The following is a 27,010-nucleotide window of genomic DNA, read 5'->3' as shown; positions in this document are numbered from 1 at the left end:
AAAAAACATCAGCAACAACAACAAGCTGATCCTGTTCCCACCTGACATTCAGACATACATTTTGTGTAAAGGTCCCTGGATAAAAATTGGGAGTAACTATTGTATTTGATTTTTTTTTCACTCTCTCTTGTCCAAGAGGACTAAGGCTAATTAACATAAGAGCGTAAGAATTAGGAGCAGGAGTAGGCCGTACGGCTCCTCGAGCCTGCTCCCGTCATTCAATAGGATTATGGCTGATCTTCGACCTCAACTTCACATTCCTGCCCGATCCCCATATCCCTTGATTCTCCGAGAGTCAAAATTGTAGCACCACAACTGTGATCAGCTGACTCAGTGCAAACTAGGAGTCAACCTTGAACCTTGCATGCCTTAGTACTACATGGTGCATTTACATGTTAGGGTAGCTACAAACAACTATTTTTGATAAATGGGTCATTTCCCGGTTGGCAAACAGTACCTAGTGGGGTGCCACAGGGATCGGTGCTGGGTCCTTAACTATTTACAATCTATCTTAATGACTTGGATGAAAGGACCGAGTGTAATGTAGCTAAGTTTGCTGCTGATAAAAAGATGGGTGGGTAAGCAAATTGTGAGGAGGACACACAAAATCTGCAAAGAGATATAGACAGGCTAAGTGAGTGGGCAAAAATTTGGTAGATGGAGTATAATGTGAGGTTATCAACTTGGCAGAAAAACTAGAAAAGCAAATTATAATTTAAATGTAGAAAAATTGCAAAGTGCTGCAGTACAGAGAGACCTGGGGTCAGTGTGGATGAAACACAAAAAGTTAGTATGCAGGTACAGCAAGTCATCAGGAAGGCAAATGGAATGTTAGCCTTTATTGCAAGGGGGATAGGGTATAAAAGCAGAGAAGTTCTGCTGTAACTGTACAGGGTATTAGGGAGGCCACACCTAGAATACTGTGTACAGTTTTGGTCTCTGTATTTAAGGAAGGATATACTTGCATTGGAGGCTGTTCAGAAAAGGTTCACTAGGTTGATTCCGGAGATGAGGGGGTTGACCTATGAAGATAGGTTGAGTAGGTTGGGTATATACTCATTGGAGTTCAGAAGAATGAGAGGTGATCTTATCGAAACATGTAAGATAATGAAGGGGCTCGACAAGGTGGATGCAGAGAGGATATTTCCACTCCTAGGGGAAACTAAAACTGGAGGACATAGTCTCAGAATAAGGGCCGCCCATTTAAAACTGAGATGAGGAGGAATTTCTTCTGAGGGTTGTAAATCTATGGAATTCTCTTTCCCAGAGAGCTGTGGAGGCTGGGTCATTGAATATATTTAAGGCGGAGATAGACAGATTTTTGAGCGATAAGGGAATAAAGGGATACGGGGAGCGGGCAGGGAAGTGGAGCTGAGTCCATGATCAGATCAGCCATGATCTTATTAAACGGCAAAGCAGGCTCAAGAGGCCAGGTGGCCTACTCCTGCTCCTATTATGTTCTTATAACTTTGTGAAAATAAAGAGATCCAGGAATAGAGGATTTGTCAATTAGGCTACCATGATTGATTTTTTAAAAGATGGAGTTGTGACAAAGGTTGATGGAGTTGAGATCTATCAAAAGCAGTGGATTTGTTGGGCCGAACTGCATTTTTTCTGTTCCTAAAAACTCTCTTGTGCTCAGTATTAATTTAAAACTAGCCCAGAATATATTTTGATTCTTTTCCATAAAAAAATCTCTCTTTTGAAGAATAAAGTTAATATTTATTTTCTGCTGTGGATTGGTAACATTGCTGATTTTTGTAATTTATTTCTTATTTGTTGTACATTCTTACAAAGCAGCTTCAGGAGAACAACAGAAAATATTCTATTTTATTAATGCTTGGAATACATTTTATAAGCATTCAAATCCATTGGTAATTATAGATTTTAAAAACCTATTGAGGCCGAAATTGTCCCACGCTGAGTTTGGGGCGCATAATTTGAATTAAGTGAAAAGTTAGCGCCGGCCGAGATGGGTGGGAGGAAGTTTGTAAATTCGGCATTTTGTTTCCCAAATCGGAGAGCTGCGTTGTTGGAGTACTAAATGGCCTCTGCGTGGTGCTGGAGGGGCGCTTCAGGGGTGGTGACGGAAATGTGCAGCCAATTTCAGGTGAGTTTCATTCACTCATAACGAGTCACCTGGTCATTGGGCTTCTTAAAGGGATGCCTTGCAGGTTTGTTCTGCTGATTCTCTTGATCTTCACAGTTGAGTAGCTACTTAGTGAGGGTCGTCATGGCAGCTGGGAGACACAGCACAAGGGCCAGCCATTTATCAGATGCCAAATTGGAGACACTGGTGGGGGGCAGTGGAAGACAGAAGGCGCATCCTTTTCCTTCCAGCTGGGAGGTCCACTCCACAGGTTCTCCAAGCTATCTGGGCAGAGCTGGCTGCCAAGGTGTCGGGCACCTCCGTCATTGACCGCACATCCACACTGTGTCGCAAGAAGTACTACAACCTCACTCATCTGGTCAAAGTGAGTACATGTTCCCCAACTTTTAAATGTGAGATTCTGTCTGTTCCCACAACTCTTTTATAAGGTAGACACTGCAGACTCAGAAAACCAGCATTTAACTCAGGATGCACCTACTCACAGTTATTGCCTCATTTGATGCTTTGCTTAGAATCACAGCAGCTTAAGCTGCCCATGCAGTTATTCCACATACATAAATGCACTGTTACTCACCAAGCATCCTTTCTTTTGCAGGTCAAAATGGCACATAACAGGCTGCAGCAGCAGCAAACAGGCGGGGGGGAGCCTAAACTGCGCCAGCTCACAGACCTGGAGGAGAAAGAAAGAAAGACTTGCATTTATATAGTGCCTTTCACGACCACCGGATGTCTCAAAGTGCTTTACAACCACTGAAGTACTTTTGGAGTGTAGTCACTATTGTAATGTGGGAAAAGTGGCAGCCAACTTGCGCACAGCCAACTCCCACAAACAGCAAAGTGATAATTACCAGATAATCTGTTTTTGTTATATTGATTGAGGGATAAATATTGACCAGAGTACCAGGGATAACTCCCTTGCTCTTCTTCGAAATAGTGCTATGGGATATTTTATGTCCACTTGAGAGGGCAGCCAGGGCCTCGATTTAACGCCTCATCTGAAAGACGGCACCTCTGACATTGCAGCACTCCCTCAGTACTGCACTGGAGTGTCAGCCTAGATTTGTGTGTTCAAGTTCCTGGAGTGGGACTTGAACCCATAACCTTCTGACTCAGAGGGGAGTGTGCCACCCACTAAGCCGCAGCTGACGATGTGAGTATTTTGCATTATGGACCCGCAAGTGGCCATCCCCGTGGCAGCGGGGACCGCCGAGCCTGCTGGGGCCAACATTGGTAAGTGAAAGCCTTCCTCTCATCCCACCTTACATTTAAAGCAGAGGGCCTTATCATTTAGCCACTCCACATTCTGACCACCTTTCTTCCTGCATGTCTACCCCTCTTCCCTCACCTTAACGCGACTCTTATGTCATTTGTGTTTTCAGACCATGCCCCGCCCGCAGCCCAGCCTGTGCCTGAACCCTCTCCCCAACCCAGTCTGCAGGGAGAAGAAATGGAGGAGGTGGAGTAGAATGATCCAAGCAATGCGTCACTGCTTCTCACACTTGCACGCACCAGCTCAGAAAGTGGGAGTACGTGGTTGATGCAGTTGAGCTTAGGAGAGGGATCTGCAATGGGTGATGCATCGGGGCCTAGCGGGCTGCAGCAGGGTCAAGGGGAAAGGGAACTCGGGAGCCAGCTCCCCGGAGAGCGAGTCGGCGCGTGAGTTCTGCTCCACAGGATTCAGGTGAGGACCTCGTTGGGGAGGCATTTGAAGAAAGTGTGATGGCCTTGAACTCCGATATGATACTCTGGCACCATGGAGCCCATCATTGCCAGTGTTCAGACGATGGTGGACTCCCAGACGGACCGTGCGGATCTAGCCCTCATGAGGTATATCATGGACGATGTGGCAGCTTCTATTGGCGCGCAGGCATAAGCAACGCAACGTCTTGGTGCTGCAATAGAGTCAATAGTTGCTTGCATGGGTGCTCAGACTGCACTGCACTCATGCAGTCTCAGCATGATGCCACACAATGTCTTGGTGATGTCATGCAGTCTCCGCTACATGCCATCGCCGCCGGGTCCATCACGGTCCACCGGGGATCACACGGTGCAGCAGCAGCCCAGGAATCTGTGCTCCATCAGATTGGTATGGAGGCTGAGATGCTGCCCCAGGGGAGTGGCACTGGGTCAGTGGAGCAGGAACCTGCTGTCCTCTCTCAGGATGCCAGTATTTCTGATCCCACCACTGCTACTCAGTCATTGCAACTATCCATGGCTGTCACCCAGCCAGCCGACTGCTGACGCCCAGCCTGAGGTGCTTCAGTCTGCAGCCGAGCCTTCCAGGCCAGGAGCTGGTCGAGGGCGTCCTAGAAGGCCATCTTTAGTCTTTGGCTCAGAAACACTGCAGCCACAGGGGACACACAGCAGGATAGTAGAGAGTAGGTTTACATAAAAGGGGATATAAGGAGATGAACAAGGGTGAACGATGTATGTTATGTTAATGTTGCACATTTTACACACACATGTTGATTTTCATCTTTACTGTTTGGTCTTGTCTCTCATTTCACTGTTGGGCATGTGATTTGCAAGGAAGGGCTCATTTATGTGTTTATGGGGAGGCACAAAGGCAGCGGTAAGTGGCAAGGACCTTATTGGAACCAAGATCTTATGAGACGGTCACGGACCACCCTTGCAGGATCGGGACAGTGTCGGCGCATCCTGGCTGCCACTGTGCCTCCGCCTGCAGCTCCTCATTCTCCTCCTACAGCTCCTCCTCCTGGTCCTGCTGCTGCTCCTTCTGAGGTGCAACGGCTATGTCTTCCGGCAATGCCCTCATGATTGCCAGGTTGTGAAGCATGTAGCAGACGATGGCAAGTAGGGACATCCAGTCAGGTGAGTACTGCAGAACTCCTCCTGATTGGTCAAGGCAGTGGAACCGTTGCTTCAGCACTCCGATAGTCTGCTCAATGATGCTCCTGGTGGCAGCATGACTGCCATTGTAAGAGAGCTGAGCAGGAGTGGTGGGGTTGCGGAGGGGAGTCATGAGCCAGGTGCATAGCGGGTAGCCCTTGTCTCCGAGGAGCCAGCCGTGAGCTGCATTAGGTGGCTGGAATAGAGCTGGCACACCGGTCTGGTGCAGGATGAAGGCATCGTGGCTGCTGCCAGGATGGCGGGCATTAACGGCCATTATTGTGCATGTGTGGTCGCACGCCAACTGCACATTGAGTGATTGGTGTCCTTTTCGGTTTCAAAAGATCTTAGGATTGCGGTGCAGGGCACTCAAGGCAACCTATGTGCAGTCTGTGGCACCCTGCACCATGGGGAAGCCCACTATCCTGACAAAGCCAGTTGACTGCTGCAGCTGCTTCTGTCTGGTCATGAGAAATGAGATGTATTCCATCCTCCTCCTGTAGAGAGCGTCTGTGACGTCACGAATGGAGCAATGGGCAGCAGACTGGGAGATGTTCGATATGTCTGCTGAGGCTCCCTGGAATGATCCAGTGGCATAGAAATTGAGGGTGATAGTGACCTTCACTGCCACTGAGAGACCCGTCCTCACCCTTGCTGAGGCTCAAGGTCTGGCTGCAGCAGATGGCACAGCTCCGTCACCATGTCTTTCCTAAATCGCAGCCTTCGGATGCACTGCTCCTCAGTGAAATGAATGTAGCAAAACAGTTGACAAAGACCTTGGGTGCGTATGGCCTTCCATTGCCACGTCTGCATCTTCCTCTGCCAACATCCTCATGGACCTCTTCATGTTGCTCGTGCTGTTCCTGTCTCTCGGCATCCTCCTGTTGGTGTGCCTCTTCCTGCTGCCCTTGTTCCCTTTGCCTCTCCCTGTCTCTTTCGCTCACCCTGTTCATCTCCCTGATCCTCTGTGCATGGGCCTCTCCCAGTCCAGGTCCCTCTCCCAGTGGGAGCCTTTCTACTTCACTCTGTCAATGCTTCTGCCTCGCTAATGCATGGCGCTATTGTCTTCTGCGAACCATCCTCCAATGGTGAAAGCAGAAGAGGCGTTCCACTGCGAACACTGAGCCCATGATTGACAAAGAATGTTGTTGTGTCCAAATGGACCTGACTAAACCAGGGGGAGCGATTGGAGGCAAAGTATACTGAGGGCCAGCAATCAATGATGGCGGTGGCACATCGAAAATACAAAATAGGTACAAGCTGGAAAATAATTTTGGCCGACAAAAAAAAAATCTCCTTTAGATATCACTAGCGCTGCAGCTTCCTGACTTCAAACTGACAGCAAGCGTTGGGTAAAGGGGCGTAGGGCAATTTAACTTCCAGGGCGCTCCATTAGCACCGGGCGGAGGCGCTAACGGGCCTTGCGCAAAGGGGCAATTTCATCCCCATTACCTTTTAGATAGTTAGTTCGCATTAGCTCTCATTTCCTCCCCTTCACCACCATTGCATTCTAAGGACACAAATTTCTAGATTTGAAAGATCAAACAGTTATCCATCCACCAAATGGTTTAATATATGCTTTTGGAACAACCAAATTACTGAAACACCCGGGGTTAATAGTCTCAATTTTCCCCAGTTATCTGTGCCCTTTTTTTGGCGCGTGCTGCTTTTTTTGGCCTAAATTTAAAATATCCAAGTTTTCCCAAAGTTTGTGCGCCAGTGTAACTCAGTTACCATTTTTTTAGATTAATTTATTTTTTGCATCATTGGGCGTAACCCGATGTCTGTTCCAGTTTTTCAGATTTATCAAGTTTGGCCAACTTACATTTTTCCTAGGAAGGCATATGTCACCACTTCCAAAAAACCTTCTGGGCACTTAAGAAAAACCAGCGCACATTAAAAAATCGGCGCAGAAAGACGCCATTGTTCTTAGGCGAAGTTTTGGAGGGAGTGAAGAAGACATTAAATATGCATCATGAAGCTTAATTTTTTCAAACTTAAAACGGAAAAAATGGAAGTCTAATGCAATTCTTTAATTTTAGATTTTTTTCAAAGTACCACGCCACCACCGAACATCCCACCGGGCTGGAGGGTCGGAGCGTCGGCTGGCAGAATCGCTCCCTCGCCCGGACATGGGCTCGGCTTCAAAGAAGTCCAGGGGGATGGAAGCCGATCTGAAGGCATGAGAAGCCTTACACTATGCAGCAGCTCCAAAAGAAGCCGAGGGGGTGTTTGACGAGCCCCTATGACCGGGCGAGGGAGAGATTCTGCCAGTCGAGCCTGATGAGGAGACATTCGGTCGGTGGTGGGGTGGTACTTTGAAAAAAATCTAAAATTAAAGAATTGCATTAGACTTCATTGCCCCAAATGTCCTCATTTGAATGCTTAGCTTCCCGTTCTAAGTAAGTCTATTGCACATACGCAGACCAAGATGTGGTCCCTACTAGGGCGCCGACCTTGGAGAGCCGGAAAGAGAGAGAGAGAGAGAGAGCAGACAAGCTTCAACTTCTTGTCCTGCTGTTTTGATCTTCTTGTAAAGGTACAATTTAATCATGGGCGCAATATTGATAATGCCATACCTCGTGCAAGCCTTCTGCATGACGATGCTGCGGAGGAGACGATTGATTCAACATCATATCACGGGGAACCTCAGAGCACATAGGATGATGGGCCAGGAGGCCTTGCCCACATCAGGTTTATCGAGACAGGAGTTCATACCTGCACCTGAGTGATGCAGACTGAGAAGGCTGCGTTTCTGCAAAGAAGTTGTAACCGAGATCTGTGAGTTAGTAAAAGCAGACCTGCAACCTAGAAGCGTCCGGAGGACTGCTTTATCAGTTGAAGTGAAGGTTACAGCTGCACTTTTCATTCTATGCATCTGGATCATTTCAGGCCACAACTGGGGATGTGTGCGCCATTTCTCAACATGCACCACATATCTGTATTCAGCAGATGACTGCTGCACTATATGCCCAGAGGAATAACTACATAAAGTTCCCCATGACCGCCCAGGCAATGCGTGAAGGGGCTGTGGGCTTCTCCAAGATTGCTGGCTTCCCCAATGTACAGGACTGCATTGATTATACCCACATCACCTTGAGAGCACCTTTTAGAGGATTCCGAGCTGTACAGGAATAGAAAAGGCTTGCACTCCGTTAATGTGCAGCTCGTGTGTGACTACATGTATCGCATCATGTCAGTTGATGCGAGATACCTTGGGAGCACCCATGATGCATTCATCCTATGCGAGAGTGCTATATCTGCCATGTTTCAGCAACAGCCAGAAGGGCAGAGTTGGCTGCTGGGGCACAAGGGTTATGGCCTTGACACCTGGCTTATGACTCCCCTAAGCATAACCCGGAGAGAAGCTGACCGAGAATACAACATGTCGCACATTGCAACGTGCAGCATTACAGAGAGGACCATTGGCATCTTGAAACAGCATTTCCGATGCCTGGACCATTCCAGAGACTCCTTGCAATACTTCCCTGAGATTGTCGCAGTTCACTGTTGTGTGCTGCATGCTGCATAACTTAGCCATCATGAGGCAACAGCAGCTGGTAGAAGAAGACCCATCTGAGGTGATCGTGGCTGATGAGGAGGAAGATGCAGATGACGAGGAGGAGGAAGCCATGCAACTACCTGAACCCGGAGCACGACGGCGGAGGAGGGCAGGCCGTAATGCCCCTTTAACAATTGCTCGATCCTTGCGCCAGCAGCTCATCACTGAACGCTTTGCTGCCTGAAGGCTCAGTGGTAACTATTCCAAATGGAACAAATAATGGAAATGATTCAGTTATAATTTAAAATATATTTTCAAAAGTTTAACACTTGTTTGTACTTAACTAATAAAAAATATTCTTGTAACAAACTTTAAAGTGGAATCTGTATGGGTAGAGCTGTGGAATACCAAAGGGCAGAAAACGCTAGTGGGAGTTGTGTACAGACCACCAAACAGTAGTAGTGAGGTTGGGGACAGCATCAAACAAGAAATTAGGGATGCGTGCAATAAAGGTACAGCAGTTATCATGGGCGACTTTAATCTGCATATAGATTGGGCTAACCAAACTGGTAGCAATACGGTGGAGGAGGATTTAGGGATAGTTTTCTAGACCAACATGTCGAGGAACCAACTAGAGGGCTGGCCATCCTAGACTGGATGATGTGTAACGAGAAACGACTAATTAGCAATCTTGTTGTGCGAGGCCCTTTGGGGAAGAGTGACCATAATATGGTAGAATTCTTTATTAAGATGGAGAGTGACATAGTTAATTCAGAGACTAGGGTCCTGAACTTAAGAAAAGGTAACTTCGATGGTATGAGACGTGAATTGGCTAGAATAGACTGGCGAATGATACTTAAAGGGTTGACAGTGGATAAGCAGTGGCAAACATTTAAAGAGCACATGGATGAACTTCAACAATTGTACATCCCTGTCTGGAGTAAAAATAAAACTGGCTCAACCGTGGCTAACAAGAGAAATTAAGGATAGTGTTAAATCCAAGGAAGAGGCATATAAGTTGGCCAGAAAAAGCAGCAAACCTGAGGACTGGGAGAAATATAGAATTCAGCAGAGGAGGACAAAGGGTTTAATTAGGAGGGGGAAAATAGAGTATGAGAGGAAGCTTGCTGGGAATATAAAAACTGACTGCAAAAGCTTCTATAAATATGTGAAGAGAAAAAGATTAGTGAAGATAAACGTAGGTCCCTTGCAGTCAGATTCAGATGAACTTATAATGGGGAGCAAAGAAATGGCAGATCAATTGAACAAATACTTTGGTTCTGTCTTCACAAAGGAAGACGCAAATAACGTTCCAGAAATACTAGGGGACCGAGGATCTAGTGAGTAGGAGGAACTGAAGAAAATCCTTATTAGTCAGGAAATTGTGTTAGTGAACTTGATGGGATTGAAGGCCGATATATCGCCAGGGCCTGATAATCTGCATCCCAGAGTACTTAAGGAAATGGTCCTAGAAATAGTGGATGCATTGGTGATCATTTTCCAACAGTCTATCGACTCTGGATCAGTTCCTGTGGACTGGAGGGTAGCTAATGTAATGCCACTTAAAAAAAATGGAGGGAGAGAGAAAATGGGGACAGACCGGTTAGCTTGACATCAGTAATGGGGAAAATGTTAGAATCAATTATTAAAGATGAAATAGCAGCGCATTTGGAAAGCAGTGACAGGATCGGTCCACATCAGCATGGATTTATGAAAGGGAAATCATGCTTGACAAATCTTCTGGAATTTTTTGAGGATGTAACTAGTAGAGCGGACAAGGGAGAACCAGTGGATGTGGTGTATTTGGACTTTCAAAAGGCTTTTGACAAGGTCCCACACAAGAGATTGGTGTGCAAAATTAAAGCACATGCTATTGGGGGTAATGTATTGATGTGGGTAGAGAACTGGTTGGCAGACAGGAAGCAGAGAGTCGTGATTAACGGGTCCTTTTCAGAATGGCAGGCAGTGACTCGTGGGGTGCCGCAGGGTTTAGTGCTGGGACCCCAGCTATTTACAATATACATCAATGATTTAGATGAAGGAATTGAGAGTAATATCTCCAAGTTTGCAGATGACACTAAGCTAGGTGGTGGTGTGAGCTGTGCGGAGGATGCTAAAAGGCTACAGGGTGACTTGGACAGGTTAGGTGAGTGGGCAAATGCATGGCAGATGCAGTATAATGTGGATAAATGTGAGGTTATCCACTTTGGTGGCAAAAACACAAAGGCAGAATATTATCTGAATGGCGGCAGATTAGGAAAAGGGGAGGTGCAACGAGACCTGGGTATCATGGTACATCAGTCATTGAAGGTTGGCATGCAGGTGCAGCAGGCGGTGAAGAAGGCAAATGGCATGTTGGCCTTCATAGCTAGGGGATTTGAGTATAAGAGCAGGGAGGTCTTGCTGCCGCTGTACAGGGCCTTGGTGAGGCCTCACCTGGAATATTGTGTTCAGTTTTGTTCTTCTAATCTGAGGAAGGACATTGTTTCTATTGAGTGAGTGCAGCGAAGGTTCACCAGACTGATTCCCGGGTTGGCAGGACTGACATATGAGGAGAGACTGGATCAACTGGGCCTGTATTCACTGGAGTTTAGAAGAATGAGAGGGGATCTCATAGAAATTCTGATGGGATTGGACAGGTTAGATGCAGGAAGAATGTTCCCAATGCTGGGGGAGTCCAGAACCAGGGGTCACAGTCTAAGGATAAGGGGTAAGCCATTTAGGACCGAGATGAGGAAAAACTTCTTCGCTCAGAGAGTTGTTAACCTGTGGAATTCTCTTCTGCAAAGAGTTGTTGAGGCCAGTTCGTTAGGTATATTGAAGAGGGAGTTGGATATGGCCCTTACGACTAAAGGGATCAAGGGGTATGGAAGGAAAGCAGGAAAGGGGTACTAAGGTGAATGATCAGCCATGATCTTATTAAATGGTGATGCAGGCTCAAAGGGTCGAATGGCCTACTCCTGCTCCTATTTTCTGTTTCTATGAGTAGGCTCACACAGCGCAGGCAGCAGGCTGATTTGAAGGACCACAATGAATGATAGCACATTGCATCAACCAAAGCGTAACTGATGGAGACATCCCCAAGAACCGAAGCACGGCTAGCCGCGCAGTACTTAACATTTAGCAAAGCCAGACTGTGGAATTTGCAGGACTTACCGTCTCCGTCGAGTGTGGGCCCAACTTGTGCAGTGATGGTTGCTTTTCTCCAGGCAGGACCCATCAAAGCAGCAACCCTGTCTTCCAAGGATGTCAGTGGGTGCAGATTTGCCGGGCCTCCTCTTGATTGTGTTCTTTCCCTTTTTACTGTCTGTCACCTTCCTCTGCAAAAATGAAAATGTAACATTTTAGAGAGGGTGTCTTTCTGCTAGGTGGGACATATACAGCTGGTCACATTTACAGTTGGAATTCTATTGAATAAATAAAAATATTACTTACAGTAACAACTTGACCAAGGTCCTGCCACTTTTTGCACTGGCCTCCAGACTTTGAGGTTGTCACCATTGATTACACAGTAATCTTCTGCAAGTTGGTTCCAGCGTTTCTTCATTTCTTTTGGTGAAACTTTTATGTGACCTCTGCTGGTGTCCAGCTTGTGCCATCTGGCCTCAATTACCGAAACCAGTGCCTCCACTTCATCCTGTGAGAAATTCTTGGTCCTTGAGCTGCGTGCATATTGTATTGCAGCTCCGATTTTTCCATTGAGAATTAAAGCACTCACACACAACTGGCTCTTTAAAAATGGCCAAATGCAGACCCGGTAGCTGTACTGGGCTTGCGTGTGCATAGCCGTCACGTCAAAACATAATTTTATTTTTGTCACATGCGCAGACGGGGACGGGGGGGCATTGTTTTTTTAGCGCAGACATTAGGCTCCATCCCCTCCTGAAGCTAAAGGACAGGCTGCTCGACGCCAATTTCAAAAATTAGAACGGGGAAACTTGCTAGTTATTTTTTTGGAGTAGTCTGGACCAAAAAAAAAACTCTTGCAATGCGCCAAAAAACAGCACTGGGGAAAATTGAGTCCAATGTCTGTAACTTAATCCAGTCATTGAGCTCAGCAGGTCCTCCAATCTGGTGATGTTAGTAGCTTTCATGGTTTGTTTATACAGAGATGTTTAAAAAAAAAATCAACACAAAAATGGATTGAAGAAAAAGGAAGTTAATTGATCAGAGGAAGTCCACAAGTCCAAACTAGCAAAGTCACTATACACCTTGCAAAATAAATTAGGCAGATATGACATCTATGGAGTTACAGATCTACTTCCATTGGTGGTTCTGTGATCTAAATGGGTTATGATTTGCCCCCAGTGTGATGAATTTCTTCTCCGCAATGTTGGCACATGAGGCTATTTCAGGTTAGCAGAGATACTCCACTTTAGAGTGGAGAAATGGATAAAGCCCTGAATCCATCTTTTTTCATCATAAGAATTTACCACCCATCAGTTCAGCATGGATTGGTACTAAGTCAGAAGGTAACAAGGAGTCCATGATGCACTCGTACTCCTCTGAAAGGAACACTGCGGGAGACCGGGTCTTGCAGTAGGGTACCGCTGTCCTTTATTCTTTGGGACCTGTGTTTGAATCCAGTCATATCTGAGAGGCAATCCATTTTCCTGGTTGTGAAGATAAAATGAGTTTCATAAGATTCAATTCAATGCAGGTGAGGGAGGTCATTCGGCTGAACTAACTCATCTTTCCATAGGAACCTATAACTTTTTTGGTCGCCTTCCTGCCCCTGTGCAATCACTGCACCTAATTGCATCTTGGATGACTCAAGTTTTTGCCTCCATTACATTATGTGGAAGAACATTCCAGTTATTGATCACAATTATGTGCAAAACTACTTGCACATCAGTCGTGAACTTGCCTTTCACTGGTTTGGACGTATGTCCCCTTGTTCTGTAGTTGTTTAATTTTTCGTTCATTCCATTCTGTATCATGTAAAACCCTATAAGGGTCCTTATTATTCACCTCATTCCAAAGATGAAAAGTGTCATGTTTTTCTAAGCTTTCCTTATAACGCAGTACTCTAACGCAAGGAATCAGTTTGTCCTTCTCTTTAGTGTTTCCAATCATTGACTAGTTCGTTGAGTCTGCACCCTCATAATATTTTCCCTTGGAAGTTAGGGCAGGTTCCTGTATTTTTCTGTTTAATATCTACCTTTGTGAAGTTACTGGTCCTTGACTCAAAATGTGTTTAAATTCGGCTGATTTCTGAGTTTCTGCTGTGTGAGCTGTTAACTACATTAAAACTGAATGCCAGACTAGTACCTATAAGCACTGTGTGATTGTTTTCCAGTGGAGATTGTGGATTCAGTGGAGGCCTACACTAACATGCTACGGAACATCTTCGATTTTAGTGCCTTGAAGGAGCTACTTTCTGGTACAGATCAGTTGAAGATCAGATTGGATGCCATGCATGGAGGTATGAACTGCAATATGATAACTAGAGGAGTTAACATTAGAAAATATTTAAACGTTTTCTTTATATAAACTAAATGTCAAATGTGCATCTTCTTCACGAAAAGATGCTTGGCAATTTTGCTTTCGGCAGCTGAGCCATAAATCACAATAACGTTAAATATGTCATAATGCATTTCAGTATCATTTACATCGTTGGATTCTTCGCAAACAAATAAACAATGGCTTGCCGAACACTTCTTTGTGAAGATAGTGCTCCTTTAACTGTCGATGTTCAAACTGCTGCAACTGCCTGTTCAATTAAGCCAGATACTGCATTATGTTTTTGGGATGCTGATCAGTTTCCTAGGTAATGCCCAATTTCGAAACCTCCTGCTCTTTAGGTTATTTCCTATATTATAACATTGTTACTTCACACAACTATTGTCTATTGAAGAATGCAAAAGCGAAGTAAACAAAAGTGAAATACTGCGGATGGTGGAAATCGTAAACCAGTTTGGCAACAGGACACGACATAGAGCTGTTTCTTGCAGCATGTGGTGACCATGCTGTAGCATTTAATCTTTGAGCTGATATGTTATAAAATCCACCTGTATTCAGAATTGAAAAGGGGACGTGTTCCTTGTTGGTCTAATGTAACTGATAATTCCTCATGATGCTAAATGCCTTTGCTTTGGGACATATGATTTACCAGTTATTCTTAATCAGGCAGGGATAACTTTCCAGATGGAAAATATTCTATTTATGAGTTGAAAAATAGTGACATCCTGTCGTAGGCTGTGTAAACATCTTTATTTTCATAACTGTTCATTTACATGGTGCGAGAAAAGACCTGAAGCCATTAAAGAAATTTGCATGCATGACTTTGATCTGGATAATAGATCTGCCAACAGTTGTGTTCATAATGTTGTGTGTATGGGGAGTGGGATGAAATCTTTTAAAATTAGACAATATAATATTACCCGTACAGAAAATGCTGGAAACACTCATCAGGTTGTGGATGAAACAAATAAGTTAATGTTCTAACGAAGGGGAACACCTGACCTTACTTGCCTGTTTCCTCCACAGATACTGATAGACCTGCTGAGGGTTTCCAACATTTTGTTCTTGTTTCATATTTCCACCATCTGTCGTTTTTTGTTTTTTGAATACAATGGCCCTGAGGCCATTGCTCCAATGTTGTGATGCTAAGCCGAGCTTGAAAATTAGGAGTTCAACTTTTTAAAAAGCCATGAATGGCTAAAGATTGCAGCAACAGGTGTGTAGTGAGTTGACTGTCGGGTAGGTAGATTGGATAGATCGTATGACTTTTGTGGCACTTTTAAAGAATGCTTTCAATTGGAGGAACAAACAGAAGCACCCAAAGAAGGGATCAGGGTATTGGAATGGGACAGGAAAGAAAAGGCCAAAATTACAATGAGATTGACCTTCAGACACTCCTGGATTAAATGCAGCTAAGGAGAGAAAGACTGTTGGGAGCCCATGGGAGGAAACCTTTGGAAAAGTGTCTGGCATGCCAGGTGTTAACAGCACTACCTGTCATCTATTCCATCCCCAGGACTGCAGACCAGCATTGGGAAAATAAGTCAAGGACCTGAGAAGGGCAGGGTAGTTAACAGACCATTGTCCCTTTTCTTGAGTTTCATGGGCACCTCCTCACTGTTCACCCTCTATAATGAATAGCTGCACAAGTAACCCTTTACAGTGCACTGTGGCCAAGTGGGTCTGTGTCACGTTTCAGAATATTTTGACCATTTTCTACAGAAAAAGGATTTGGAAAAAGAGTTAATTTTAATGCTGGGTTTTTAAAAGCAGTGTACAGTTTCAACTTTTTATTAAAAAGGAACCTAGTTGAAGGATGGCTAATTATTTTTACCAGTGTCTAAACAATAAATGTTTAACTTGTCTGCATAATTGGAAAACAACTTTCATCCATTGTGTTGGAAAATTTTTTGATCTGTGTTTCTACATGTGAAACAGGGATAAGAGAGACACATTGGAGGTTGTCTTCAATGATACAAGAACTGTATATGTTGCAATCATCAAATTCAGTCTTTGCATGGTGTGCATGTAGTGTTCATCTCTTTGAATGAAGCAGCACAAATTAAAGCACTACAAAGTAGACTTGTCCATCCAGTTTGTCAGTCACATAACAGATTTAAACTCTCAAGGGTGGACTGTTGCTAACATAAAGCAATGTGATCTACAATGACTGTATATATAATGTATACATTACTACCTATATTATATCCTACTTGCAACCTATTGACATCAGTTGTACATCAGTTGACATCATATATTTTACAGACAGGTGTATACTTAATATATGAAATGGGAAGGTTGCAGGTTTATTCAGGTCTCTGCCAAATCAGTCTCCCTACTGCCTCCCCAGTGACTACACTTGGCCTCGGCATTCCTGGGCTAGGAAGGGGAAAAGCTGAGTTCCTACCCCGGTTGTTATTTCAGTGACAGCTGCTAGAAATGTGCATTTCTGGACATCCCTAACTTCTTTTCATTTACTGTCTTGCTGGTGGTACCTCTACCTCTTTATGTCTGTCACTTTGAAAAAAATCACTGGAAAGATGTAGTTATAGTGTAAATGTAGACAAAATCCAGAGCCTGACTTGACACTGGGGCAAAGCTAAGTAAGACTCTTATGAAGGAGATTCTTAATTCAGGCCTTAGCAACTGATTCATGCAATACGTTTAGTGCTGGTGGAAACTAAACATGTAGGGGCCGAAATTGCCCCTTTCGATAAGGCCCCTGACCGGCCGAAAGCAGCGGCCATGGGGCGGCACGGAATGGCCGCCGATTCTCCGTGGCAGGACCGCCATTTTAGAAATTGCCTGTCCTCAGGAGCGGAGTGGTGTCCGTGACGTGCGCGCGCCGACCCCTTACCATCTGGCGGGGACCCTCTCACAAAGTTGCCCCTTACCCGAAATTGCCTCGCAGGAACAATCCTGCCGCTGGCCAGTGCCCCCGACAGCTTTTGCTGTCGGTACACTCTGTGTGAAATGGCGGCACGGAAGACCTTAAAGGGGAGGTTGCACTGCCAAGGCTGCCACGTTCATTTTTGTTGTCGATCGACTGCCAGGTCAGCCCGACAATTATGCCCCAACAGGCAGCCTTGTGCCTCCTCTAATGTGTTTCTCTTATCTTCGGCCCGGCCTAAACCCTCCCTGGTGGCCCAGTGTTTGCCACTGAAGTGGCTGCAGAGTTCACAGGCTCTCCCCTTTAACTGAAGAAGAGAGACGTTGTGACGCGCAAGTGTGATGATGTCATCAGCGCAGCGCTGATGACTGACAACTGCGGACACTCTGTTCCGCCCCGTTATTGACGGCCACTGCGTTCCGCTCCCACTTCTGCCCCCATAATGATCCACTTCCGCCCCGCTGGAAACAAAACCCAGAGGAGATTAATTTTGCCAGGTAGGCCAGCGCATCCATTGTGGTGGCCGGAATGCTTTAAACAGGGTAGGTGCGCCCCGTTTTCGGTGGAGGGCAATTTCTACCCCGTAGTGTAAATGCGCTCTCTCTCTCCCTCCCTCTCTAACTCCCTCCCTCACTCCCTTTCTAACTCCAGAAACCTGGCGCACCTACGATTTCTTACCTGGTTTTACCGCTGCATGGGAAGAGGTCGCCTCCTGATCGATAGTCAGGTCTTTATGTTTTTTCGACAAGACCGGAAGTCGTTCATAATGGGGGCAGAAATGCAGCGGTAAGTCCTGGTGAAGGGCAGACATTGGGGCAGGAATGAGTCTCTGCCGCTGTCACTCAGCGGCAGAGCAGTGATGATGCCAGTGCGTGTGTGTGTCACCACGTCTCTCCCCTCATTTAAAGGGGAAAGAATCAGCGATTCTGTAGGTTCGGCCACTGGGCCATCAGGGAGGGTTTTGGCCGGGCCAGCGGCCTGGCACCCAAGAGTGGGTGCCAGGCTGCCTGTTGGCGGGCCGGCTGAACCCGGGGCAATAATTGGCTGACAATCGGGAAGTTGGCCGGCAAAAATAAAAACATGGCGACCTCGGCAGTGCACCCTCCCCTTGAAGGGCTGCCGTGCTGCTGTGCGCGCACACACACAACAAAGTACACCGACTGAAAAAGCTGTCGGCACTGTGCGACAGAGCAAAGATTTTTGCAGGTAAATTTGGGGCGGAGTGTGCTGGAGGTGCGGGAGATTGGCGGTGCGCGCTTGCCGCGGTCGGCAGCAGCGGGGCGGAAGTGGGGACAGGCTGAAAAGTCCCCGAGGTGAATTTGGGTCAGGACGGCCAATCGACTGCAACGCGGTGGCCACTCGATTCCGCCGCAATACGGCGGTAACGGGCCTTATCCGGACCCCGAATTTCGGCCCCATGCTGTCAAGACATTCAGGAGATGTGACCTAAACTGTCAGTAACATGAGGCAGTTGCTCACAGCTTCTGTGGTGCAATCTGTTCTGGTATAAAAGCTCTGTACCAATGGCCCCTTCATCAGTGGATCCTTCATCAAGATGGAGTTGCTGACTATGAGCATGCCCTTCCCATTTCTGATTCCCAAACTGCCCACTCAGCTGTTTCAAGCTTTTGACCATCGTAATATTAACTGATGACAGCTGCTGCAAAGTAGGTGTCATGTTATTAAGTGCTGCTAAATGTGTGAAGAATGCTGAATGGGAATATAGCTGCTCTGTATATGATGACAAATATCCCTGTCCCAATGAAGAATGAACAGGATTTGTGAAGCAGCTCATTATGTGTCTTCAGTTTAAGAAGCACTGTTCTGCATATCTAATTTTGATAAAAGGTTCCAAAAGTGCAAAATACTAATTACAGCTCGTTATTATTTAGCAATTATAGTACTTACAATGTAGGATTTTATTTCTAACTTTAGTTAATCTATTTTTTCCAACTTTATCTCTTTTCCCGCCCCCACTCCACTTGAGGGTTAGATGGAGCATGTTCAGCGTGTGCTCTGCCCATTTCTACCTGAATTTGGCATTCGAGGTTCTCCAACTGGCGTAGGACCCCAATTTGTATATTTAAGGAGCATAACACCTGTTCCAAGCATGTACCCTGGATGACTAAAAGTTAATGTGGCGTCCGGCACACTTCCAGAAAGACCCTAAACTTCCCTCATTGCAGCTTCTCGAGTTTTCACCTCCATCTGGGAGTCCATTCTGTGGATCACTCTTTTGTGAAACATTTGCTAATATCAGTCCCTAATTTACCTTTTATTAGTTTGAACCTCTGTTTCCTTGTCCTATTCTTGCAGCTTAATTTAAAATAATTTAATAAAGTAAAAGGATTGACCTTTTTCCATTCTCCTAAATATCCTAAGTAATTCTGTAAAATCACCTCTCAGATGCCACATCTAGGCTGAAAAGCCAATGCAGTGGTGGTACAGATGTTCAGTAGCTAGCTCCCCTCTGGTCTATGTTTATTTATGAATCTAAATAATATTTAACTGTGATATCACAGCTGAGTCTAATAGTCTGGCCGGAATTTTGCTGGCAGTCAGTGGACGGGATGGGGTGACAGATCAACTGTTAAATTTAAAATGATTGAAAATGGGTCAGGAACCCTCCGTCAAAACATGCACACTGGACTTTCCCGATGTCGGGTCTGCCAGTGCTAAGCAGACTCAACAGGCAGTGGCGGGGGAAGCAATTAAAATCATTAGGGGCTTGTTTACAAAATCCATTGTTTTCCCCCAGCTTTTTGGATTTGACAAGTCACCCACCAGTTTCCCACTGTGCCTAGATCTTGTCTGTGAAACTGAGGCGGGAGGTTAGTGGCCATTGAATCAGCTGATGAGTTGACTGCTTCAAATGTACAGTAGAAGCGGCCACCTTACAGAGATATCTTTTCTTAGCCACCAAGTCTTCCACACTGCATTTCCACAACAGATTCATCATGCTGCAAGTCTTTGCACAAGTCTCCATCCAGTCTGACTTCATTACCTCTCTCACCATTGACAGATCACTTCTGCCATCTCTACTTCACCTGCCATCAATTCCATCAGCATAGATGCCCTTTATACTCTCTAACCTTGATCCTCAGAATCCCACCACGATTATTTCCCCTTAGTCGACGAGTGCTGGGGTGAATTATAGGACCATGAGGGGTCTGGACAGAGTAGATATAGAGAAGCTGTTCCCATTGACAGAAGGGTCGAGAACCAGAGGACACAGATTTAAGGTGATTGGCAAAAGAACCAAAGACGACATAAGAAACAACTTTTTACACAGCGAGTGGTTAGGATCTGGAGTGCACTGCCTGAATGAGTGATGAAGGCAGACTCAGTCATGGCTTTCCAAAGAGAGTTGAATAAGTACCTGAAAGAATTTTTTTTGCAGAGCTACGGGGAAAGGGTGCGGGAGTGGGACTAGCTGAGGTGCTCTTGCAGAGAACTGGCACGGGCACGATGGACCGAATGGCCGCCTTCTGCAACCATTCTATGGGCCTGAGTTTGGTCAATCTACCACCCACTACCGCCCACAGCCGCCGAGGTACCACCCAAAAAGACATTTTTGAGGAAACTCCTCGGGGACCGCCGATCTACCACCCAACTACCGCCTGGTGGGAGTTTCATCTGGGAAGTACCGCCGGCGGTAGTTCATACTGCCCGCCTATGCCGAAGTCTCCAAAAAAGGAAGTTTGGTAGTTAGGATCCTCTAAGATCCTGCTTCCACCCGCCAGAAAGACCGTTGGGAAAAAGGTGATCTTACCTGGCTGTAAGTCGGATGGTCGGGACAATGGCGCAGAGCGGTCCTGTGCTGCACATCCCGGCTCAGATATATATGCTGCAGCATTATTAGACCCTCAAAGAGTTTACAGATGGAATTGAAACTGCTCAGAAAGAGCTTACAGATTTAAGTGAAAAGTGCTCCGTTGAAGGGCAGGTGTGGGATAGAAAGCGGAAATGAGGGCGAAATATAGTAAAGGCTCCATTTACTTGTGCTCCAAGGGTCTTGACATCATTGCAGACAGAACAGATTTAGTGACACAATGGGAATCAACAGATGCTATGAGCTCATGTCAAAGTATATAGGCAATAATGAAATCCTGTAAGTTTCTCTTAGGTGGCAGGATGTGATCCTTACAACAACATGAGCTCAACTACAGAAGATGGAAATATATATATAATCGACTGGTATAATGTGACTGAATAACATGTAATGTTAGGGGCGGGGTTCGGCGATGTGGCACCTCAAAAAATGTAGACTTAAACGCCAGCCATAATGTCTGACCTCCAAGTTCTACAACTATCTGTCATTCAATAGCACCCGTCCTGCATTGCTGACCCTTACTTGTCGTAGCTAAATAACGTGATGTCAGGACCCATTAAAGAGTCGAATTGTATATGTGCGGCAAGATCTTGCTCAGACAGCAGTGCATTTGAAGGACATTTGTATGTTTCTCAGCACGTAGCTTTTATTATCTAAAAGTGAAACACTGACCAAGAGTTGTTCAAAAATGTTTCTGTATTGAATTGTACAGTATTCAAAAGTGGCAGAACATTCAAACACATGAAGCAAAATATTTTACATTATTTCAAAAATCAGTAAATTAACCATCAAAAGGAACCATCTGAAACATCAACATCATGAACAAGATACACAAACATCACCAAGATCAACACCCAACCCTCTACCCACTCCCACCACCTCTCTTTCCCCTCTTGAAGTGAGGCCCATTGCCCTCTTCATGGGTTGACCATCCCCACGCTGACCCGCACTCCTGCCCCTCACCGCGTCTGTGCCAGCACGTGTGCAGGAGGGCAGCTGGAGCGCTACTGTTGTGTTCGTCGTGGAGAGAATGTAGGCGGTGAGATGGAAGCCATTGGCATCTCTGGATCCTCGGGTTCTGTTGGCGTCGCTGGTATGACATCGGAGGGTTCCATGACATGGCCCGAGAGCATCGATTGCCGCATGGCATCGACAGAGTCATTGGTTCGCTCCACCGCACTGATCAGCCGCGACATACTGGCAGTATGCTGCTCTGCAAAGGTGGCGATGCTAGCAGCTATCCCAGCCATGGCCTGGAGCAGATCTCAACCTAGGTCGGCGCTCGTCCTCGACAGCTGCACCATTTCCTGCATTGCTGCCACCTGTCCTGCATAGTCATCTGCTTATGCATCATCCTGGGTGGATGCAGCTTGGTGGCTTTACAGGCACGGCTGCTGCGCCTCCCAACACTTGATACCGCTTTGTCCGATTCGAAGGCCAAAAACTCGGACCCCGAGACCGAAATTGTGCGTACAGGTGGCACACGTCAGGAGGGTAGCGTTGTCCTCTTCCACTTCCTCGATCTCAAGTGGGACAAATACTGTGCCTTTTCCCTCCTCTTCCTCCTGGTCTTTGTCTCTATGGGTTGCGGAGGTGGATATGGGGGATCCTGGGGAAGGGCGGGGGGGTGGGGTGGCAGAAGGAACTACTGTGGCGGTTCCTGATGATATCGAGATGGATGGTGTTGGTGTTCGACACTGCCTTTGTGTGCCAGAGGTTGTTGGGGTGCAAAGGTTGCTGCTGTACGATTCACCATCTGCAAGTACAGGACAACATTTAAGTACTTAGCAGGGGTGTGGGGTTGGTCATGCTGACATGAGTACCGTGATGTTTCACATTCTTCTTTCAAGGACTACCATCGTTACATCACCACACATAGGGGTCAAGTTTCGGCCGCCCGCTGGAACAGCGCACATCGGAGAGGCCCGCCTAATTTTATAGAACAAAAATTGCGGCGAATACTTACCTTGCGATTCTCCGATATCTGGAGGCCCATTTCCATCTCGGCGGAGCAGGAGCTGCTGGGGGCGGAGCTACAGCACTGCGCTGAAAACAGTGCCGGCAGCTGCGCGTGTGTGCAGTAGCTCCCAGCGTCCTGTATCCAGGGCGACGACCCTATCCCAGGCCGAAGGGACGTTGTCCCTATCCCCGGCCTAGTGGCCGGCACATCTTACCTCGGCGGCAGGGCCTGCCCGCCCGGCCTCTCGCTGGGGGCGGGCGCCGCCCAAAGAGTCGACGACGGCAGCGGCCTGGCATCGGCTGCGTGCAGGCTCCGCCCGAAGTCCTCGGCGGGGCCTGGCTTCTTCGTCGGTGGCGGGGCCCGCCCGCCCACATCTCGCTGGGGCGGGCCCCGCCTGAAGAGATGTCGGCAGCCCGGCATCGGCTGCTTGCAGGCCCTGCCCGACCTCCTCGGCGGGGCCCGGCATCATCGTCTTCTCTCTCTCTTTCCGCCGCCCCCACATCATCTTCTCTTCTTCACTTCTCCCTCCCCCCATCTTCTCTTCTCCCCTCCCATCTTCTCTCTTCTACTCCCCTCCCCCCCCATCATCATCTCTTCTCCCCCCCCCCCCCCATCTTAGAAACATAGAAACATAGAAAATAGGTGCAGGAGTAGGCCATTCGGCTCTTCTAGTATGCACCGCCATTCAATTAGTTCATGGCTGAACATGCAACTTCAGTACCCCATTCCTGCTTTCTCGCCATACCCCTTGATCCCCCTAGTAGTAAGGACTTCACCTTTTTGAATATATTTAGTGAATTGGCCTCAACAACTTTCTGTGGTAGAGAATTCCACAGGTTCACCACTCTCTGGGTGAAGAAGTTTCTCCTCATCTCGGTCCTAAATGGCTTACCCCTTATCCTTAGACTGTGTCCCCTGGTTCTGGACTTCCTCAACATTGGGAACATTCTTCCTGCATCTAACCTGTCTAAACCCATCAGAATTTTAAATGTTTCTATGAGGTCCCCTCTCATTCTTCTGAACTCCAGTGAATACAAGCCCAGTTGATCCAGTCTTTCTTGATAGGTCAGTCCCGCCATCCCGGGAATCAGTCTGGTGAACCTTCGCTGCACTCCCTCAATAGCAAGAATGTCCTTCCTCAGGTTAGGAGACCAAAACTGTACACAATACTCCAGGTGTGGCCTCACTAAGGCCCTGTACAACTGTAGTAACACCTCCCTGCCTCTGTACTCAAATCCCCTCGCTATGAAGGCCAACATGCCATTTGCTTTCTTAATCTTCTCTCTTCTCCTCCCCTCCCCACATCTACTGCTCTTCTCCTCCGCTCCCCCCATCTTCTTCTCTTCCTGCCCATCTTCTTCACTTCCCCCCCCCCATCTTCTTCTCCCCCCCATCTTCTTCTCCCCCCCATCTTCTTCTCCCCCCCCCATCATCTTCTCCCCTCCATCATCTTCTCCCCTCCATCATCTTCTCCCCCCATCATCTTCTCCCCCCCATCATCTTCTCCCCCCCATCATCTTCTCCCCCCCATCATCTTCTCCCCCCATCATCTTCTCCCCCCATCATCTTCTCCCCCCATCATCTTCTCCCCCCATCATCTTCTCCCCCCATCATCTTCTCCCCCCATCATCTTCTCCCCCCATCATCTTCTCCCCCCATCTTCTTCTCCCCCCATCTTCTTCTCTCCCCCCCCATCTTCTTCTCTCCCCCCCATCTTCTCTCCCCCCCATCTTCTTCTCTTCCCCATCTTCTCTTCTCTCCCCCCATCTTCTCTTCTTCCCCCCATCTTCTCTTCTTCCCCCCATCTTCTCTTCTCTCCCCCCATCTTCTCTTCTCTCACCCCATCTTCTCTTCTTCCCCCCCACCTACTTCTCTTTCCCCCCCCCATCTACTTCTCTCCCCCCCATCTACTTCTCTCTCTCCCCCCATCTACTTCTCTCCCCCCCATCTACTTCTCTTCCCCCCCCATCTACTTCTCTTCCCCCCCCATCTACTTCTCTTCCCCCCCCATCTACTTCTCTCCCCCCCCCATCTACTTCTCTTCCCCCACCATCTACTTCTCTTCCCCCCCATCTTCTTCTCTTCCCCCCCATCTTCTTCTCTTCCCCCCATCTTCCCTCCCCCCATCTTCTTCTCTTCCCCCCCATCATCTTCTCTTCCCCCCATCTTCTTCTCTTCTTCCCCCCCACTTACTTCTCTTCTTCCTCCCCATCTTCTCTTCCCCCCCCCATCTACTTCTTCCCCCCCATCTACTTCTTCACCCCCATCTTCTTCTCTCCCCCATCTACTTCTCTCCCCCCCATCTACTTCTCTCCCCCCCATCTACTTCTCTCCTCCCCCATCTACTTCTTTCCCCCCCATCTACTTCTCTCCCCCCATCTACTTCTCTCCCCCCCATCTACTTCTCTCCCCCCCATCTACTTCTCTCCCCCCCATCTACTTCTCTCCCCCCCATCTACTTCTCTCCCCCCCATCTACTTCTCTCCCCCCCATCTACTTCTCTCCCCCCCATCTACTTCTCTTCCCCCCCCATCTTCTCTTTCCCCCCCATCTTCTCTTTCCCCCCCATCTTCTTCTCTTTCCCCCCCATCTTCTTCTCTTCCCCCCCCATCTTCTTCTCTTCCCCCCCATCTTCTTCTCTTCCCCCCCATCTTCTTCTCTCCCCCCCCATCTTCTTCTCTTCCCCCCCCCATCTTCTTCTCTTCCCCCCCCATCTTCTTCTCTTCCCCCCCCATCTTCTTCTCTTCCCCCCCATCTTCTTCTCTTTCCCCCCCCCATCTTCTTCTCTTTCCCCCCATCTTCTTCTCTTTCCCCCCATCTTCTTCTCTTCCCCCCCATCTTCTTCTCTTCCCCCCCCATCTTCTTCTCTTTCCCCCCCATCTTCTTCTCTTTCCCCCCATCTTCTTCTCTTCCCCCCCATCTTCTTCTCTTCCCCCCCCATCTTCTTCTCTTCCCCCCCATCTTCTTCTCTTTCCCCCCCCATCTTCTTCTCTTTCCCCCCCCCATCTTCTTCTCTTTCCTCCCATCTTCTTCTCTTTCCCCCCCCATCTTCTTCTCTTCCCCCCCCCCATCATCATCATCTTCCTCGTGCTACAGTAGGTGAGTAGAAATAACTTTTTATTTATTGAATGATTTTTAATTTTTTTTTAATGTTTTATTTTTTAATTTATTTGGACTGATTTATTGGTTTATTTATTGATTTATTTATCATTTATTATTGATGGCTCTTTATTTGTTAAAGTGAAGTGTTTAATGTTTGTAAAACCACCTCCTCCCACCCCCCCCCGCCCCGATCTTTCATTCCATACGCCTGATTTCCAAGTGTAGGCAAGGTTTTTCTGAGCGAACAAAAATCTACACTTACTCCATTCTAAGTTAGTTTGGAGTAAGTTTTCGCTGCCTAAACTTGCAAAACAGGCGTAAGCGGCAGGACACACCCCTTTTTTGAAAAAAAAATCTGTTCTAAAATGAAACTGTTCTAACTCACTAGATCTGGAGCAAACTAAAGGCCGAGAATTGCAATTTCAAAGATACTCCATTCTAAACTAGTTGCTCCAAAATAATAGGAGTAATGAGATTTTATGCGCATGCGCAGCTGACCCTCAGCCCCTATCGCAGGAAAGGTGATGTCATCAGGCAAAAAGAACTAAAAAAAAAATTTCAAATCTCGCGCATGCGCGGTTCACGGCCTCCAATGTTTCCCGATTCGAGAGGCCTGCACCTAGCCTCCATTGCTGCTATCGCCTGCTACCGTCCGGCGACTCCTACTGCCTGCTGCTCCCGGTCCCGCTGACAAAAGCGCGATGAAACTCGCACCCGACTGTCCCCAGCGATAGCGGGCGAGCACGCACCACCTGGGGAGCGCCGAAAAATGGGCGGGCCTAAGGTTTCACCAAACTCGGGCCCGATGGACCCCCACAGTTAAGACCAACTGACTCAGCACAGATAGGTCAATAAACCTTTTGGTCTGTATGGCTCAGTTCTACACTTTGCATTGTGTTTACCTACTGAGCCATGGGCAGCGTTTAGCATCTTGTTTGTGGAAGTTAAACAAGATAAACTCTTGCACTTGTATCAGCAACATTAATAGAAAAAAACTTTAAAAGGTTTAAATTATGGCTCTGAAATTACTAACTGTTTTTGCGATGTTATTTCAGTGTAATGGCATTTTCAGTGGTAGATTCTGGGATGGAATTTATTTCAACCCCATAACAGCAGAAACAGCCTATTCACCCAGTGCCACAAATTACATTCAGGCGAAAGTTTCTGAGATGCTGCATGGGGGTGAGAAAGCAGGTGATAGAGTGAATGAGATTGAGTGTCATGGGGCAGGATCTTTCTCCTTTGTGACATTTTCCTCAGCATCTTGTTCCTCAATGTCATTGCCAACATAGTCAAGGTGG

General features: G+C 47.0%; 1 protein-coding gene across 2 annotated transcripts in view; it reads left to right on the top strand.

The window, feature by feature from the left end:
• The window catches only part of pgm1 (phosphoglucomutase 1), a 135,299-nt gene that overhangs the window by 57,389 nt on the left and 50,900 nt on the right, over window positions 1–27,010 (top strand). For both annotated transcript variants that reach the window (XM_070887056.1, XM_070887057.1), the window contains exon 4: window positions 13,762–13,887. In XM_070887056.1, coding sequence (XP_070743157.1) covers window positions 13,762–13,887 — 126 coding nt within the window. The remainder of the gene's footprint in view (window positions 1–13,761; window positions 13,888–27,010) is intronic.

The sequence above is a fragment of the Pristiophorus japonicus genome, chromosome 8 (assembly GCF_044704955.1).
Source record: "Pristiophorus japonicus isolate sPriJap1 chromosome 8, sPriJap1.hap1, whole genome shotgun sequence".
Classification (NCBI taxonomy): domain Eukaryota; kingdom Metazoa; phylum Chordata; class Chondrichthyes; family Pristiophoridae; genus Pristiophorus; species Pristiophorus japonicus.
The sequence above is the reverse complement of the archived record's forward strand: the minus strand, read 5'-3'. Positions and strand labels throughout refer to the sequence as shown.